This window comes from Trichomycterus rosablanca, chromosome 2, assembly GCF_030014385.1.
Source record: "Trichomycterus rosablanca isolate fTriRos1 chromosome 2, fTriRos1.hap1, whole genome shotgun sequence".
Taxonomy (NCBI): Eukaryota; Metazoa; Chordata; class Actinopteri; order Siluriformes; family Trichomycteridae; genus Trichomycterus; species Trichomycterus rosablanca.
The window spans coordinates 7393011-7409083 of NC_085989.1; the positions used below are offsets into that span (position 1 = coordinate 7393011).

A 16073-nucleotide genomic window follows, 5' to 3' on the forward strand; every position below is an offset into this window, starting at 1 on the left:
TTTCTCTACATACTTTTTTTAACCTGCTTTTACCCTGTTCTTTAGTGGTCAGGACCCCCATAGGGCCACCACAAAGCATGTATTATTTAGGTGGTGGATCATTTTCAACACTGCAGTGACACTGACATGGTGGTGGTGTGTTAGTGTGTGTTGTGCTGGTATGAGTGGATCAGACACAGCAGCGCTTCTGGAGTTTGTAAATACCGTGTCCACTCACTGTCCACTCTATTAGACACTCCTACCTTGTTGGTCCACCTTGTAGATGTAAAGTCAGAGACGATCGCTCATCTATTGCTGCTGTTTGAGTTGGTCATCTTCTAGACCGTCATCAGTGGTCATAGGACTCATTGTTGACTGGATATTTTTGGTGCAGTGACAGTGAGGTGTTTAAAAACTCCAGCAGCGCTGCTGTGTCTGATCAACTTATACCAGCACAACACACACTAACACACCACCACCATGTCAGTGTCACTGCAGTGCTGAGAATAATCCACCACCCAAATAATACCTGCTCTGTGGTGGTCCTGTGGGGGTCCTGACCATTAAAGAACAGCATAAAAGAGGGCTAACAGAGCAGATAGACAGATGGACTGCAGTCAGTAATTGTAGAACTACAAAGTGCTTTAATATGGTAGGTGGGGCTAATAAAGTGGACAGTGTGTGTAGAAACAAGGAGGTGGTTTTAATGTTATGTATGTATATGTATTATACCTGCAGCACAACTGTGTTAACCTCATTGTTCCTATTAATGAGACTTTCTGAAGGTGTGGGAACAGAGGATATTAGTTTTCCAAGTGCTAGATACATGATGGCTGCTCAACAGTCCATGGTCACCATTGTCTAATTTTCCTACTTACAGTATAATGCACCTTACATTTTTAATTAGAGACTTGGACTGCAGGCAGGCCAGTCAAGCACATACACTCTGTGTCTACACAGCATGAAAAACGAGGTGTGGCATTGTCATGCTGTAGTAATCATGGACTTCCAAGGAAAAGACGTTGCCTTGATGGAAGCGTATGTCACTATAAAATCACTAAATAATTTACTCCTTGCATCAGGAACCTTTACACAGAGGTGAATATCAGCTCCTTGAAAAATATTGGCTTTTGCAACCTTTCAGCGATTAGGGGTGGGTTTATAAAATCGATTTTTCGATTCGAATCGATCTTTATTTGAACGATCCGATATCGATTCATATAAACGCGAGATCGATCTTTTAAATACGCCCCTTCTTACGGTGCACACGGAAATCTGTTACCCCCTTTAATTTCGCGTGACCAGCCAGTGTTTTTTTCCTGCAACGAGATCTGACCTGCACATCAGTTTAGCATGGCAGAAGCTCAAGTTATGACCACTACACAACTTCTTGCACTGATTTTCGCTCGGCGACGGGTCGGTGCTGGATTCGGGAGGAACTCGGTGTTCGCTCTGCGATCAAAACTCGGCTCTCGATCGATGTGAGAAACAGCGAGGGTTAACACAGGGGAGAGGTTGTAAACAGGTGGTACAGGGGCGTAATATAGGTTCTATCAGAATACATCAGCACACACGAGTTTTACAGTATTTCTGACCTGATCGTTCTCTACAAAACAAAATATTTATTAACCTCCAACTCACTATAGAACAAGTCATGCTGCTCGTGTTGCCAAATCCACTCAGATTCATTTATTTCATCAGCGCACAAACTTTGATCTCTCGCTACTTGTTGATGTGCATGTTTGGACGTGGTATCATTAAACCTTTCATCACTTCTCATGTGTGTTTTCGTGACAAAACGTAGTTTTGGAGACCAGAGAAGCTCACCTGTGATTCCCCCTGGTGATAGATGGTGTAGTGTAAAACCCCCCATCGCCGATCAGTCGTGTAGTGTGAACATTACATCGAGTGTCGTGTAGTGTAAACTTGGCATAAGCTGTTCAACAGCCAGGTGTATGTTTACATTACATTTACAATCTTGTAGTGTGTCACACATATAAAATAATAATAAAAAATGAATGTTATTGTTTTCTGTTTTGGATTAATTATTTATGTAAACAAAATACACAAATATTTTTAATAATGAGTGTTCTTTGTACAATTATCACATTCGGGCTCTGAACATCTGTACATATTTAAACAAAACCTGTTAATGTAACTCAAATATGCCTAAATGTGTTGAATCGAAATTGAATCGAAAATCGAATCGAAGATCGAATCGAATCGAATCGAATCGGGACCTTGTGAATCGGAATCGAATCGATCCAGGAAATTGGTGGCGATACCCAGCCCTAATTACAATTTGGATGACCTTTTTTGTTTTTCCCCCAGAAACAAGCTGAAGTGTGGACTCACCACACCACCACAGCACACATTTCTAATCCGTCTGAGATGAACCAAGTCCCAGAGAACTCAGTGACATTTACACTGTAAAGAAGTTAGGTCTCACTGTTTGAAGTGAGTGGGTTTTGAGTCATCAGACAGCATTGCATCAGAAATGCTGTGATGAATATAGACTCGTGGGCTTGAGAGTACTTTGTGAAACCACAGCTACCTAAAACTGTACGCCGCTGCAATTTGTACATCGTCTATGCCAAAATAGTGCAGAGTTCTCTGGCATTGTGCTCATTTAGATTTAGATGGACTGATTGAGTGAACATGAAAAATTGTGCTCTACGTTTCAGCATGTCGAGTTCGGTTTGATTGGGTGACTATAAACGCCGTGCCGTATAATAATAAAGTTTTAGAAAGACATGCTGCAATTTATCTATGGTTCAGCAAGACAAAGCAGATGTTACAGGGCTTGGTAGTGTTTTTTACACTATCACAGTTGTAAGTCACTTTAGATAACATCTGTTAAATACCTTAAATGTACGTTTACAATGCCAGTCAATACTGCACATGCTACAATAGTGTGGTATCATAGACACAGAGTGTATGTGCTTGACTTTGCATGTTCTCCCCGTGTCTGCGTGTTTTCTCCGGGTGCTCCGGTTTCCTCCCACAGTCCAAAGACATACAAGTGAGGTGAATTAGAGATACAAAATTGTCCATGACTGTGTTTGATATTGATATTGACCTGATGAATTTTTTGTACCCAGTGTAACTACCTGTACCATCATGTATGTAACCAAACATGATGTTAAAATCATAATATAATAAAATAATTAAAAAAAACGTGGTGCATTATGAAGAGGAGAATCAGACGATGGCGTCCACAGACTGCTGAGCAGCTTTCTTGTAACTCCAGTTGCCAAACCATTCAAAAGTGTAAATAATAGGCCGCTCAGGTGGCGCAGCGGTAAAAACACACGCTGCAACCGGAGCTGGTTCTCGAGTACGTCGTATCGAATCCAGCTCTGCCTCACCGACCGAGGCTGAGCGGCTATATGAACAACGATTGGCCTGTTGTTCAGATGGGCGGGACCAAGGTCGGAAGTTGGTCTCTCTCTGTCAGAATGGTGCAGTTACGACCTCTGCTGGCTGATTAGAGGCGCCTACATGGACCTGAGGAAGGAGTGCTCTTAGGGTGTGTTTCTCCGCACGCAACGCTAGGTGGCGCAACACTCGTCAATGTGTGTGTGGCAAGATGCATACGGCTTGCTGCTCACGTGTCAGAGGGGATGTGGGAGAAAATGCATTAAAAAAAGTGTAAATAATAGGAAAGGCTATGTAACACAGTGGTAAACCCTTACATTTAAGTTGGTCCGTGAAAACATTGGCAATTTTTCTTTGTACTTTAGTCACTTAAATAAAAATTCAAGAGAATAAACAAATCACAGATTCTTGCCTTTTTTTTTATTGCATTATCAAAATGTCCCAACTTTTTTTTGAGAAAATCATGTTACTGTATGTGGTTTGTTGATAATTGACCTGCAATAATATGTTCATACATTAGGGGGAGCTGTTTCACCACTATTCATTATTTACAGTTCCTCTTGTCATTTTTGCATAAGGGACTGGTTTAACATTTCAGTTAATCTAAATGTCCCCCTTACAGTCTTAAGGGTGGCACGGTGGGTAGCACTGTTGCCTCACAGCAAGAAGGTCCTGGATTCGATCCCTAGGTGGGGTGGTCCGGGTCCTTTCTGTGTGGAGTTTGCATGTTCTCCTCCAGGGGCTCCGGTTTCCTCCTACAGTCCAAAGCCATGCAAGTGAGATGGATTGGAGACCCTAAATTGTCCAAGACTGGGTTTGATATAACCTTGTGAAGTGATGAACCTTGTGTAATGAGTAACTACCGTTCCCGTCATGAATATTACCAAAAGTGTAAAACATGACGTTAAAATCCTAATAAACAAACAAACCTATCTTAAAGTCTTAAAGGACAGTTGTAGCCTAGAGGTTAAGGTACTGGACTAGTAAGCAAAAGGTTGCTGGTTCAAACCCCACCACTGCCAGGTTGCCACTGTTGTGCCCTTAAGCAAGGCCCTTAACCCTCAATTGCTTAGACTGTATAATGTAAATCACTTTAGATAAAAGCGTCTGCTAAATGCTGAAAATGTAAAGCACTTTTTAAGAATTACACTTGTGTTTTGCTCTGTGATTCTGCCTGAATACTAAATACCAAAGCTAGATGATTGTTGGTTTATTTTAATAATAAATAGTTAATTAATTAACTGAATTTTTCAGCCAGTGTGAGTGTATTTGCTACCGCTTAGGTAATTCAGATTTATTTGAGGTTACATTACACTAATCTGCATGCTTGACTGCTCCTATCTGAAAGCCAAGCCAGTATGATGTATGAAGTTGGAAAGCAGGTTTGGTTACTAAAACCAGGGTGTGAAAGTTAATGCAGGAGAAGCTTAGAACAAACAAAATCACTTTGTTCCATAGTAGGAATGAAGCAAACAGTTCTGGCCACTCGCAACTGGCGACTTTTTTAATGCGTTTTCTCCTCATTTTTGGCACGTCCAATTTTCACCCGATTGCTTTATGCTTCCACTCTACTGGTGCTGACCCCCGCCCCTGATTGAGGAGAGCGAACTGACACACGCCCCCTCCGACACGTGAGCAGTACCCTACTGCATCTTTTTGCCTGCACGAGGCGAGTTCTCATGCCAATCAGACTTGTGCACGTAGAGACACACCCTGATCCTCTACTCTGATTGCATCTGCACAATCAGCCAGCAGAGGTGGGAATTGCATAAGTTATGAGGTCCCTGTCCGGCTCCCTACCTGGATGAACAACAGCCAAATGTTGATCATATAGCCGCCTAGCCGGATGGCAGAGCTGAGATTCGAAATCCCAGCTCTGGTGTGTTAGCGTATTTCTTTACTTACACACAACAAACCAGTAATACAGTTCTGACTGAATGGTGTTTTAAATTTAATGTGGTTGAAGTGTTAGTCGGATATGTTTCGTAAGAACAGATATGGATCGGAAACAATGTTTCCTTCTTTCTTTATACTTTTTTTTTTTTTTTGTATTTTTTATTTTGAGTTTTTTTGGAAGGCATGGAATTTGAAATGGTTCACCACTGTTCCAAGTTGTCTCTTTTTTGTATAGAAATGCTCTCACTGTGGTTTTCTGGAGTCCCAGAGCCCTAGCAATGGCTTTGCAACCGTTTCAAGACTTTTTAAAATGTGGCATCGTGTGCTGCTTTTCAGACCTTCTAGCCTGCTGCACATGGCCAGACAGGTTCTTATAAGTGATTTTTAGATTCAACAGGTCTGGCAGTAATCATGCCTGGGTGTGGTGAGACAGGACAATGACAAAAAAAAAAGTGAGTCTCCTATGGCAATCCCATCCAATGGTGGGAATGCTGCAGGGATTCCTCATATCAGCTGCATTTACGACCTCTGCTGGCTGGTCGATGTTTCGACTCAGTAAGACTGGGAATAGTGGGGATTGGTGCCTGACTCACCATGTACGATATGGGTTCTTACTAGGGCTGTCAAACGATTAAAAATTTTAATCACGATTAATCTCAGAATTTCATATAGTTAATCGCGATTAATCACATTTAAAAAAATCTGTGTAAATGTTATAGAAAACAAGGATTTTTAAGTAAAATGTTACAATTAAAATGGTGAACACATTTTATGCTAAATGTGCTTATGTTAACTGCTGGGACAAGAGAAAACTGTAAGGGAGTTTTAAAAATTGTGTTGGGTTCTTTTTCTACTATTTAATAGCATGGAGGGAATTTGTAGTACTGACTATCAGTCCAAACTGTAAATCTGCTTTATTCTAACAAAAACCAATCACATCACTTTACTACATAATCACCTTCCTTTGTGATGCATTTTTCCCAGCGTCAGACTTTTTAATGCCATCAGCAAAAACTGTTTTTGGTTGAGTGTGTAGCCACTGATGCATCGCTGCTTTAACATCATAATCAGATGAAAATCTTCTTCCCCTTAAAGCTTCTTTGAGCATCCAAAAAGGTGGAAATCAGATGGCACTAAATCCGGACTATAAGCGTCTCTCGGTCTCTCATACACGACCAATTACTCCTCCTATCGCCGTCCTCACCGTTTCCAACCAAAATATAAAAGTGCGGAAACTTTTTGAAGATCCTTCGTACCTTTTTTTGAAGTACCAAGGCATAACATTAAAACGACCTCCTTCTTTCGACACTCACTGTCCATTTTATCAGCTCCATTTGCCATATAGAAGCACTTTGTAGTTCTACAATTACTGACTGTAGTTCATCTGTTTCTCTGCATGCTTTGTTAGCCTTCTTTCATGCTGTTCTTCAATGGTCAGGACCCCTACAGGACCACTACAGAGCAAGTATTATTTAGGTGGTGGGTCACACTCTCAGCACTACAGTGACTCACTTTCACTGCTGGACTGAGAATAGTCCAGCAACCAAAGACACCCAGCCAACAGCGCCCTGTGGGCAGCATCCTGTGAAGATGACCAACTCAAACAGCAGCAATAGATGAGCGATCGTCTCTGACTTTACATCTACAAGGTGGACCAACTAGGTAGGAGTGTCTAATAGAGTGGACAGTGAGTGGACACGGTATTTAAAAACTCCAGCAGCGCTGCTGTGTCTGATCCACTCATACCAGCACAACACACACTAACACACCACCCAAATAATACCTGCTCTGTAGTGGTCCTGTGGGGGTCCTGACCATTGAAGAACAGGGTAAAAGAAGGCTAAAAAAGTATGAAGAGAAACAGATGGACTACAGTCAGTAATTGTAGGAACTACAAAGTGCTTCTATATGGTAAGTGGAGCTGACTCACGTTCACTCGGAACACTTGATAACGTAGCCGTCAGTGACATCTGAGGGTTGAACATTTTTTCTCCACATGATTTATATCAGCGCACAAAAGAATTCCAGCGTGTTCAGAGTATCCAGCACCCAGGTCGAAAAAGGCACCTGCTGTTTGCTCTGCCTGTCTGTGTAATCAGACACTTGTGTGATGTCACTTCCTGCTGCCTGTTGAGTTCCACCTCGCACGGAGTTCATCTTGCAGTCAATTCTAAGGTTACCCGTCCGTCCAGAGGATCACACGAAGCGGAGGTGTGACGTCCCGAGGGCCCTCCGCCGCCCTCATGCTCTTATGGCGTCTTTCAAACGGTTCTTGTTTATTCGTCCGGACACGGACTCACTCTAACACGCTCCCGTGAACTTCAGCCCTGAAAATCTGACACGGGGGAATGACAAGCATCCGAGCCTGCTGGAATACCTCAGCCATGAAAACAAGCCGCTCGGACGATTTATAGCCGTTCCGAGGGAGGTACCTACACGACGTGCGGGACGGAAGAGCCACACAGAACGAGCTTGGGTTACACTTGTAGTTTGGCTGCTTGCTCAGAGAGGGAACCGAATAGAGAGCCGAAAAGAAGCGGGTGCGCGGTTCGCCCTCCATGCCTTTGGCCTGGGAGCATGGGCCAGGGAGCTAGCACTGCCACTCAGGCACAACTCTTCAACCCAAATACAGGTGGGTCTTCAGAGAATGCGTGGACTGGCTCACTGGCACTGTGGAATGTGGCGTGGTTGTTTTCGGAGGAGGTTAATAGCTTAAAGGAAGCAAAGTATGCAGAGTATTGTTTTACTTTGTCACAGGTCTCAAGGACACAATAGTAAATCGAGAAAAAAAATCACCTCCGTAAGACTCAAGAGTCAGGTGAATTAACATGCGTAGAAACGGATTACCACAGCTATGAAACTGGCCAGCCCTTGGCATGTTCCTAAATTGCACACTCATATTTTGACAGGGTAATAAGTAAGGCCCTACCTATGGTTGTGAAATGAGCCTTTTCCCGTGAAATATGCAATTTGGGGTTTGTGTTGCGATTTAACGTTTTACATTCACGTGGCGTATGAAATATAAGGTGCAATATAAGGCGGTGCCAGCCTAGAGTACCAGACTTTTCTGCGGCGTAGTGTGCTGGCAATGTTTGATGTGTTTACTTATCAAGTGCATTTTGTCCCTTTTGGGATTCCATAATCAATGGAAAAGTGTGCTTCTCTACACACATGATCATCTCTGTGTAATCTGTGCTGCACCTCAAAAGAAGAAGCATGTGTTTGCGCCCCAAGAAGCAGCATGTGTATGGGTGTGTGTGCACGTGCGTATATGTGTACATGTGTGTGTTTATGTAGATGTGTACATGTATGTTTTGTGTATGTGGAAATGTGTACTTCTTAACACGTGATCTCCCTGTAGTCTGTGCTGAGCCTCAAAAGTAGCAGCGTGTGTATGGGTGTGTGTGCGTGTATTCATCTGTGTGTATGATTGTGTGTGCATGCTTGTGTGTTTGTGTACATGTGGGTAATTCTCACGAAATCCTGATTCAAAGGGCATCCAACATTAAAATTTTCAAAAGGCATTTACAGACAAATTTCTTTTTGATGATTTAAGATCAAGGTCTAAACCTACTGTGTCCATTAATTTCATAACATTAAAAAAATTATTTTGTGTATTTCTTTGCATTTTAAAGATGAAGTCCACAAAAATTTATCATTACCGCAATGTGACAGTACATCAAATATATGATTAAAAATACATATTTTTGGCAATTTTAAAAGCAGATTAACAACACTCATGTACAGAGCTACATAAAATGACGTTGAGTGTTTTTTTCATATTTGTTATTTTTTAAAATTTTTCTTAATTTCTCTCATTACCGCAACACTCAAGAATTTACAACTTGTTTTTTTAGGATATTAGACTGAAACAAATATGTTTCTTTTTTTAATAACAGAGATGAATTAAAAAGTTTAATAAATTATGTGAATACTATTAAGAATAAAATATGTCTCTCTGATAATTAATTAATTTGTAAATAAACAACAGTTTCGGTAATGAGAATGATGATTCGGAAATGAGGTTGAATATTTCGGAAATGAGATTTAGCAAAGTTAATCAGTTTAATACATTAACAAATAAGCAAGGGTTCAGATGACTTACATATTTAACATACAATATCTATTTTTCATGAACAATTCATATTTTCTATGAACATTTAACCTACAAACATTTGGTCATAAAAAGAAGCATTTCATGTAGCCTACAGCACCCTCAACAATAAAACATCTCAAATACAATGAACTAATGGAAACTGTCCAACAAATTTCAAACAAAGATCTCTCAGAGACTCCAACTCCACAAGCTCGTAAGACCAGTGGTGCATGCCTGCTGTGACCAATCAGACTTTTAAAATTTTTAGTCACTGATGTGTAAGTTTTCTGTGTCTTGCCCATATTTCAGGCAAAACACAGAAGTGTCTTGCTGAAGAGGTAACAGGAAGTGGTTCCGGAATTATGTCCCGTATGTCATTGCAGTAGTACCAGACCCTTTCTCCAAGAAATTGGATGCTCGGGACAAAGAAGCGGTTTTCTCCTGCGCAGCTCATAGTGTCCACTTCGTATTGTCCATCAACAATCTAGTAAAAAAAAAAATAATTAAGCAAAGCAGTTTTAAATGTTTTATTCCAAGTCCCGTTGGCCTGTTGGGGTTGGAAAACACATTATAGCTAGATTACATTACCAGTCAATTAATAATTTCATTGCATTTTCAGTTATAGAAATAATTAGTAATCTTAAAAAAATAAATTCACCTGTGTGACTGTGCCAGGGAACAACTCGGCATCATATTCAACAAGGACCCACTGTCCAACCTCTATGGTAGATTCAGCGTTATCAGGGCTCTCCTCTCTTTTAGAGAAGGTATGGACACATGGAGAAAAGCATTGGCAATCTTTCTCACAAAAACATGACACTTCCCTTGTGCTGATGACTCCAGGTTTTGTGGATGTAAGCTGTGTGATTAAATTTGATTAGAAAAACAGAAAAATGTAACAGAATCCTTGTTTGAGACTGCTGTTTCATAGACATAGATATTATTGTGAGCTTATTTGCTTTATTAATTTGTATAATAGGCTACTAAAGTGTTTTAATGTTGCATTTTCTGTGCTCAGCTTAACATTGGACTGTGGACTCACTTGATGAATTTTCATTGTCCCCCGAACTGATTTCAATTGTGTAGGAACCAATTCATTGCTTGCCTTAATGTCTTCCTCTGATACCTTATAGAGGGTCACAGAAGAATTCTTTGCCAGCTGCTCAAAGAGTGTGTCTGCATCTGGAATGCTTGTTCCATAGGCGACAATTCGATCTGCCAGATTCTTTAAGGCACCGCCTACTCCGTCTGGTGCACCTTTACCATGGGAAGCCTCTGTAAAGTTCCATGTCACCCACTGAAATCCTCGCATGAAAGGCACTGTGGAAGCTAAGTAGAAAGACGTCTTGTTTCTATATTGGGATGTTGGACCATCTGAAATAAAGTGAATATTTCTGGCATCTGGATGTTTTTCTCGTATTTTCCTCATCACTGGGTGAATGTGAGCCCATGTTGCTTTGGCATCATGCTGAAGACACTCTGAGATGGATGCAAAGGACTCCACCCTGCCACTGCTGAGGTAGACTACTCCAGTGTGGAGGGTTACTTGTTGGTTTCCACCTCCAAAATGTGTCTCCTTGATTTCACATGAGTATTTGCAGCTGTAGTTTTCACTATAATCTACATGTACTGCCACATCAGTCTCAGAGAGGGTCTCTCTCAAAGAGTGCCACAAATTGGTGCTTTATGTTAAATAGATGTATTGCAAAATTTGGGAGATTCTCAATTGTCAGGGCCACCAGCTTTTCAATTGAAGTGTTCTTGTTTTCAAGGAAAGTGTTTTTCACATCCTTCTTTTCAATGGATCCGTCTTTGCCAGTCTTCGCAATGCTGATAGACCTTGTTACCCACTCCTGCCATGTAACAATGTTTCCTTGGGTCGAAGGATCCAGTGATGTGGGAAATGTCTTTTCTTTGCAGTCCGGGCATCGTCTGTACATGCAGGACATGTTGTTTGAGTCACACACACTGGACTCTACAATGTCTCTCATGTTTGCGGTTTTGAGAACCCCAAGCTGCTGCAACTTTTTTATTTTTAGGCCGAAGTTCTCATGCATTTTGCAAGCACATGTGTCCCTGTCTGTGACTTTGGGCCTAACTATCCAAAATGGCCACAGTTTGAAGAACTGGGCTTTGGACACACATTGCTCGGGGTTCTCAGCACAAAATCTTCTATGAAGTTTACCCAGGGTGTCAGACAGGGTCCTTTTTCTGTAGATTTGTCCCTTTTGCCTTATCTCTCCAGCTTTCCCATTGACAACAGTGGAGACATCATCTTGGTGCAGGAAACGGCTTACAAGTTTTCTCATTTCCCTCCTCTTGCTGCTGTTGGGAATTGTTGGGAAACCCTCTCTGGTTTTCCTGACCTTTTGCACATTATTTACAGTTGGCCTGTTTGCGGTCTTCTTCCTTGCTTCAAGTCTTTTAATTCTTTTTTTGAGATTCTGTAATTCTTTAGACTTCTCCTGAAGTTTCTCTTCAGCATATCTTAATTTTGATCTTCTTTCTTTTTTTCTTGTTTCTGGTGGTGGTGTGTGTGGAGTGGATGCTCCTACTGGTCCAGTCAGGTTTAGGTATCTTTCTTCTGTTGTTGGTGTTAAACTGATGGTGAGCAGGGATGTGACTGGGATGTGTTCTATTAAGGATTTATGTTCTGCAGTGTATTCACTGTTTGAATTTTTGAGTTCTTGACTGTTTATTTCTTCATGCTGAAAGGAATTTTCATTCTCACTTAGTGAGGAGGCTGGGGTGATGTCCAGAAGTGCTTGAAGTTGTTTCTTTTTTCTGTAATATTTGGCTGAGTTTTCCCTCCATTGCTTTATCTTTTTGTCATGTTGCTTTTTGGTCAGATCACGAGTTGTCTTTATTTTTCCATTTTTCTTACGTTCCTGATACCTAGAAATGGAAAGCATAACATTAATGAACAAAATCTGAAATTATTTGTATATAATACATACTTAGAAATGCATATGATGTGAAAGTAACTTTTTAACTCGAACAATTGTGTGTCTTTGTGTCTGTGAGTGTATGCGTCCAAGTGTTTTTCTGAATGACAGTTATAATTCTTTGCTATAATCACTTTGTCCCCTAACCTCTGTCTCTCTCTTCTTCTGTACTCCTCAAGTAGCTCAGGATTGCTGTAAATTTTCTCCCTAAACTTCGATAGCCTAGCTTTTGCTGCTTCCTTTTTTTTCTCAACAGCTACCTGTCTGTAAGTAAATAGAAGATCAGTGACCTCTAATGGTGGTTTACAATAGCTAAATTAGCATAATCTAAGAAATGTTCATGGCAGCACTCATAACAATCAGGAAGTAAACAAAAGTCATCTGTATGACGATTTGTAGTCAATTTCTCATTACCGAAACAGTGCATCTCTCCACCGCAACAGGCGCTCAATTGTAGCGGTAAGTGAGAATGCTGTTGCGGAGGATGAGTGACCCTAGCCTTTTTTGCTAACTGTAGAGACACCATGTGGGCTAGGTAAACTTTCACTCACTGTTTACATTTAGACTTTAATATAGTTTATCATAATCAAAAATAAAAACTGCAACTTTTTTTTAAAAGTTCAATACTTGATATATCGGTAATGAGAACCAGAAAGTCGTGCAGACAGTGTGATGAGCAAACTTTTTATCTTTTATCTAGAGAGATATGAGAAGAGCTGCTTACCTGGTAGCCATCTTGAGTGTCACAGCCAAAGTCTTCCCTGACTTCGAAAATGCCTTGAAAATGTAGTTCCTTGTGGATTTAACCAATGATTGAAAATTGTTGCGGAGGATGAGAAAATTGGTGTTGGACACATTCCTTTCTCTTATTAAGTTTATTGCTTTTACAAATAAATAACAAATCTTTTATGTTTATTTACTAAAAGTGTCCATAGTATGATATGCATTGATTTTTTTTGTTTGTTTTTAATATTTAAATATAAAAAGTTTTACACAATGTAAAAAAATTTTTAGATGGACACGTTGCGGAAATGAGAAATTTGCCCTAAAAAATGAAAAAACAACAAAAAATATACTCATAATGTCCATTTCAAAACACGTGCAAGGTAGACCAAAGGAAGATGTTTATGATTTTATATTTAATATTTTGTTAACATTGACTTTGTTTATCAAAATTCCTCATGCCACCTCATGAGCTTGACTTCGTGAGAATAACCCATGTGTGTTTGTGTGTGCGTGTCTATGTGGATGTGTGCATGTGCTTGTGTGTGTGTTTATGTGGATGTGTGCATGCTTGTGTGTTTGTGTACGTGTGTTTGTGTGTGCGTGTTTATGTGGATGTGTACGTGGATGCATGTGTTTGTGTGCATGTGTGTGTTTATGTGGATGTGTGCATTTATGCATGTTTGTGTGTTTTGAGTGTGTGTGTGTTGTGTTTATGTGGATGTGTGCATTTATGCATGTTTGTGTGTTTTGAGTGTGTGTGTGTTGTGTTTATGTGGATGTGTGCATTTATGCATGTTTGTGTGTTTTGAGTGTGTGTGTGTTGTGTTTATGTGGATGTGTGCATTTATGCATGTTTGTGTGTTTTGTGTGTGTGCTTGTTTGTGTTTATGTGGATGTGTGCATTTATGCATGTTTGTGTAGTTTGTGTGTGTGTGCTTGTTTGTGTTTATGTGGATGTGTGCATTTATGCATGTTTGTGTAGTTTGTGTGTGTGCTTGTTTGTGTTTATGTGGATGTGTGCATTTATGCATGTTTGTGTAGTTTGTGTGTGTGCTTGTTTGTGTTTATGTGGATGTGTGCATTTATGCATGTTTGTGTAGTTTGTGTGTGTGTGCTTGTTTGTGTTTATGTGGATGTGTGCATTTATGCATGTTTGTGTAGTTTGTGTGTGTGCTTGTGTGTGTTTATGTGGATGTGTGCATTTATGCTTGTTTGTGTTTATGTGGATGTGTGCATTTATGCATGTTTGTGTAGTTTGTGTGTGTGCTTGTTTGTGTTTATGTGGATGTGTGCATTTATGCATGTTTGTGTAGTTTGTGTGTGTGCTTGTTTGTGTTTATGTGGATGTGTGCATTTATGCATGTTTGTGTAGTTTGTGTGTGTGCTTGTTTGTGTTTATGTGGATGTGTGCATTTATGCATGTTTGTGTAGTTTGTGTGTGTGCTTGTTTGTGTTTATGTGGATGTGTGCATTTATGCATGTTTGTGTAGTTTGTGTGTGTGCTTGTTTGTGTTTATGTGGATGTGTGCATTTATGCATGTTTGTGTAGTTTGTGTGTGTGTGCTTGTTTGTGTTTATGTGGATGTGTGCATTTATGCATGTTTGTGTAGTTTGTGTGTGTGTGCTTGTGTGTGTTTATGTGGATGTGTGCATTTATGCATGTTTGTGTAGTTTGTGTGTGTGCTTGTTTGTGTTTATGTGGATGTGTGCATTTATGCATGTTTGTGTAGTTTGTGTGTGTGCTTGTTTGTGTTTATGTGGATGTGTGCATTTATGCATGTTTGTGTAGTTTGTGTGTGTGCTTGTTTGTGTTTATGTGGATGTGTGCATTTATGCATGTTTGTGTAGTTTGTGTGTGTGCTTGTTTGTGTTTATGTGGATGTGTGCATTTATGCATGTTTGTGTAGTTTGTGTGTGTGTGCTTGTGTGTGTTTATGTGGATGTGTGCATTTATGCATGTTTGTGTAGTTTGTGTGTGTGCTTGTGTGTGTTTATGTGGATGTGTGCATTTATGCATGTTTGTGTAGTTTGTGTGTGTGCTTGTTTGTGTTTATGTGGATGTGTGCATTTATGCATGTTTGTGTAGTTTGTGTGTGTGCTTGTGTGTGTTTATGTGGATGTGTGCATTTATGCATGTTTGTGTAGTTTGTGTGTGTGCTTGTTTGTGTTTATGTGGATGTGTGCATTTATGCATGTTTGTGTAGTTTGTGTGTGTGTGCTTGTTTGTGTTTATGTGGATGTGTGCATTTATGCATGTTTGTGTTTATGTGGATGTGTGCATTTATGCATGTTTGTGTAGTTTGTGTGTGCTTGTTTGTGTTTATGTGGATGTGTGCATTTATGCATGTTTGTGTAGTTTGTGTGTGTGTGCTTGTTTGTGTTTATGTGGATGTGTGCATTTATGCATGTTTGTGTAGTTTGTGTGTGTGTGCTTGTTTGTGTTTATGTGGATGTGTGCATTTATGCATGTTTGTGTAGTTTGTGTGTGTGCTTGTTTGTGTTTATGTGGATGTGTGCATTTATGCATGTTTGTGTAGTTTGTGTGTGTGCTTGTTTGTGTTTATGTGGATGTGTGCATTTATGCATGTTTGTGTAGTTTGTGTGTGTGTGCTTGTGTGTGTTTATGTGGATGTGTGCATTTATGCATGTTTGTGTAGTTTGTGTGTGTGCTTGTGTGTGTTTATGTGGATGTGTGCATTTATGCATGTTTGTGTATTTTGTGTGTGTGCTTGTTTGTGTTTATGTGGATGTGTGCATTTATGCATGTTTGTGTATTTTGTGTGTGTGTGCATGTGTGTGTTTATGTGGATGTGTGCATTTATGCATGTTTGTGTATTTTGTGTGTGTGTGCATGTGTGTGTTTATGTGGATGTGTGCATTTATGCATGTTTGTGTATTTTGTGTGTGTGTGCATGTGTGTGTTTATGTGGATGTGTGCATTTATGCATGTTTGTGTGTTTTGTGTGTGTGTGCTTGTTTGTGTTTATGTGGATGTGTGCATTTATGCATGTTTGTGTATTTTGTGTGTGTGTGCTTGTTTGTGTTTATGTGGA

At 40.1% G+C, this 16073-nt stretch overlaps 1 protein-coding gene across 3 annotated transcripts in view; it reads left to right on the forward strand.

The window, feature by feature from the left end:
• phactr4a (phosphatase and actin regulator 4a) overlaps positions 1-16073 on the forward strand; it is a 67272-nt gene that overhangs the window by 23113 nt on the left and 28086 nt on the right. The window contains exon 1 of one of the 3 annotated variants that reach the window (XM_063010537.1): positions 7423-7885. The exons of the other annotated variants lie outside the window; for them this stretch is intronic. Within the exon in view, the coding sequence (XP_062866607.1) occupies positions 7831-7885 (55 nt within the window). The 5' untranslated portion in view covers positions 7423-7830. Of the gene's footprint in view, positions 1-7422; positions 7886-16073 lie in introns of those variants that run through there. 3 annotated transcript variants of the gene reach the window in all.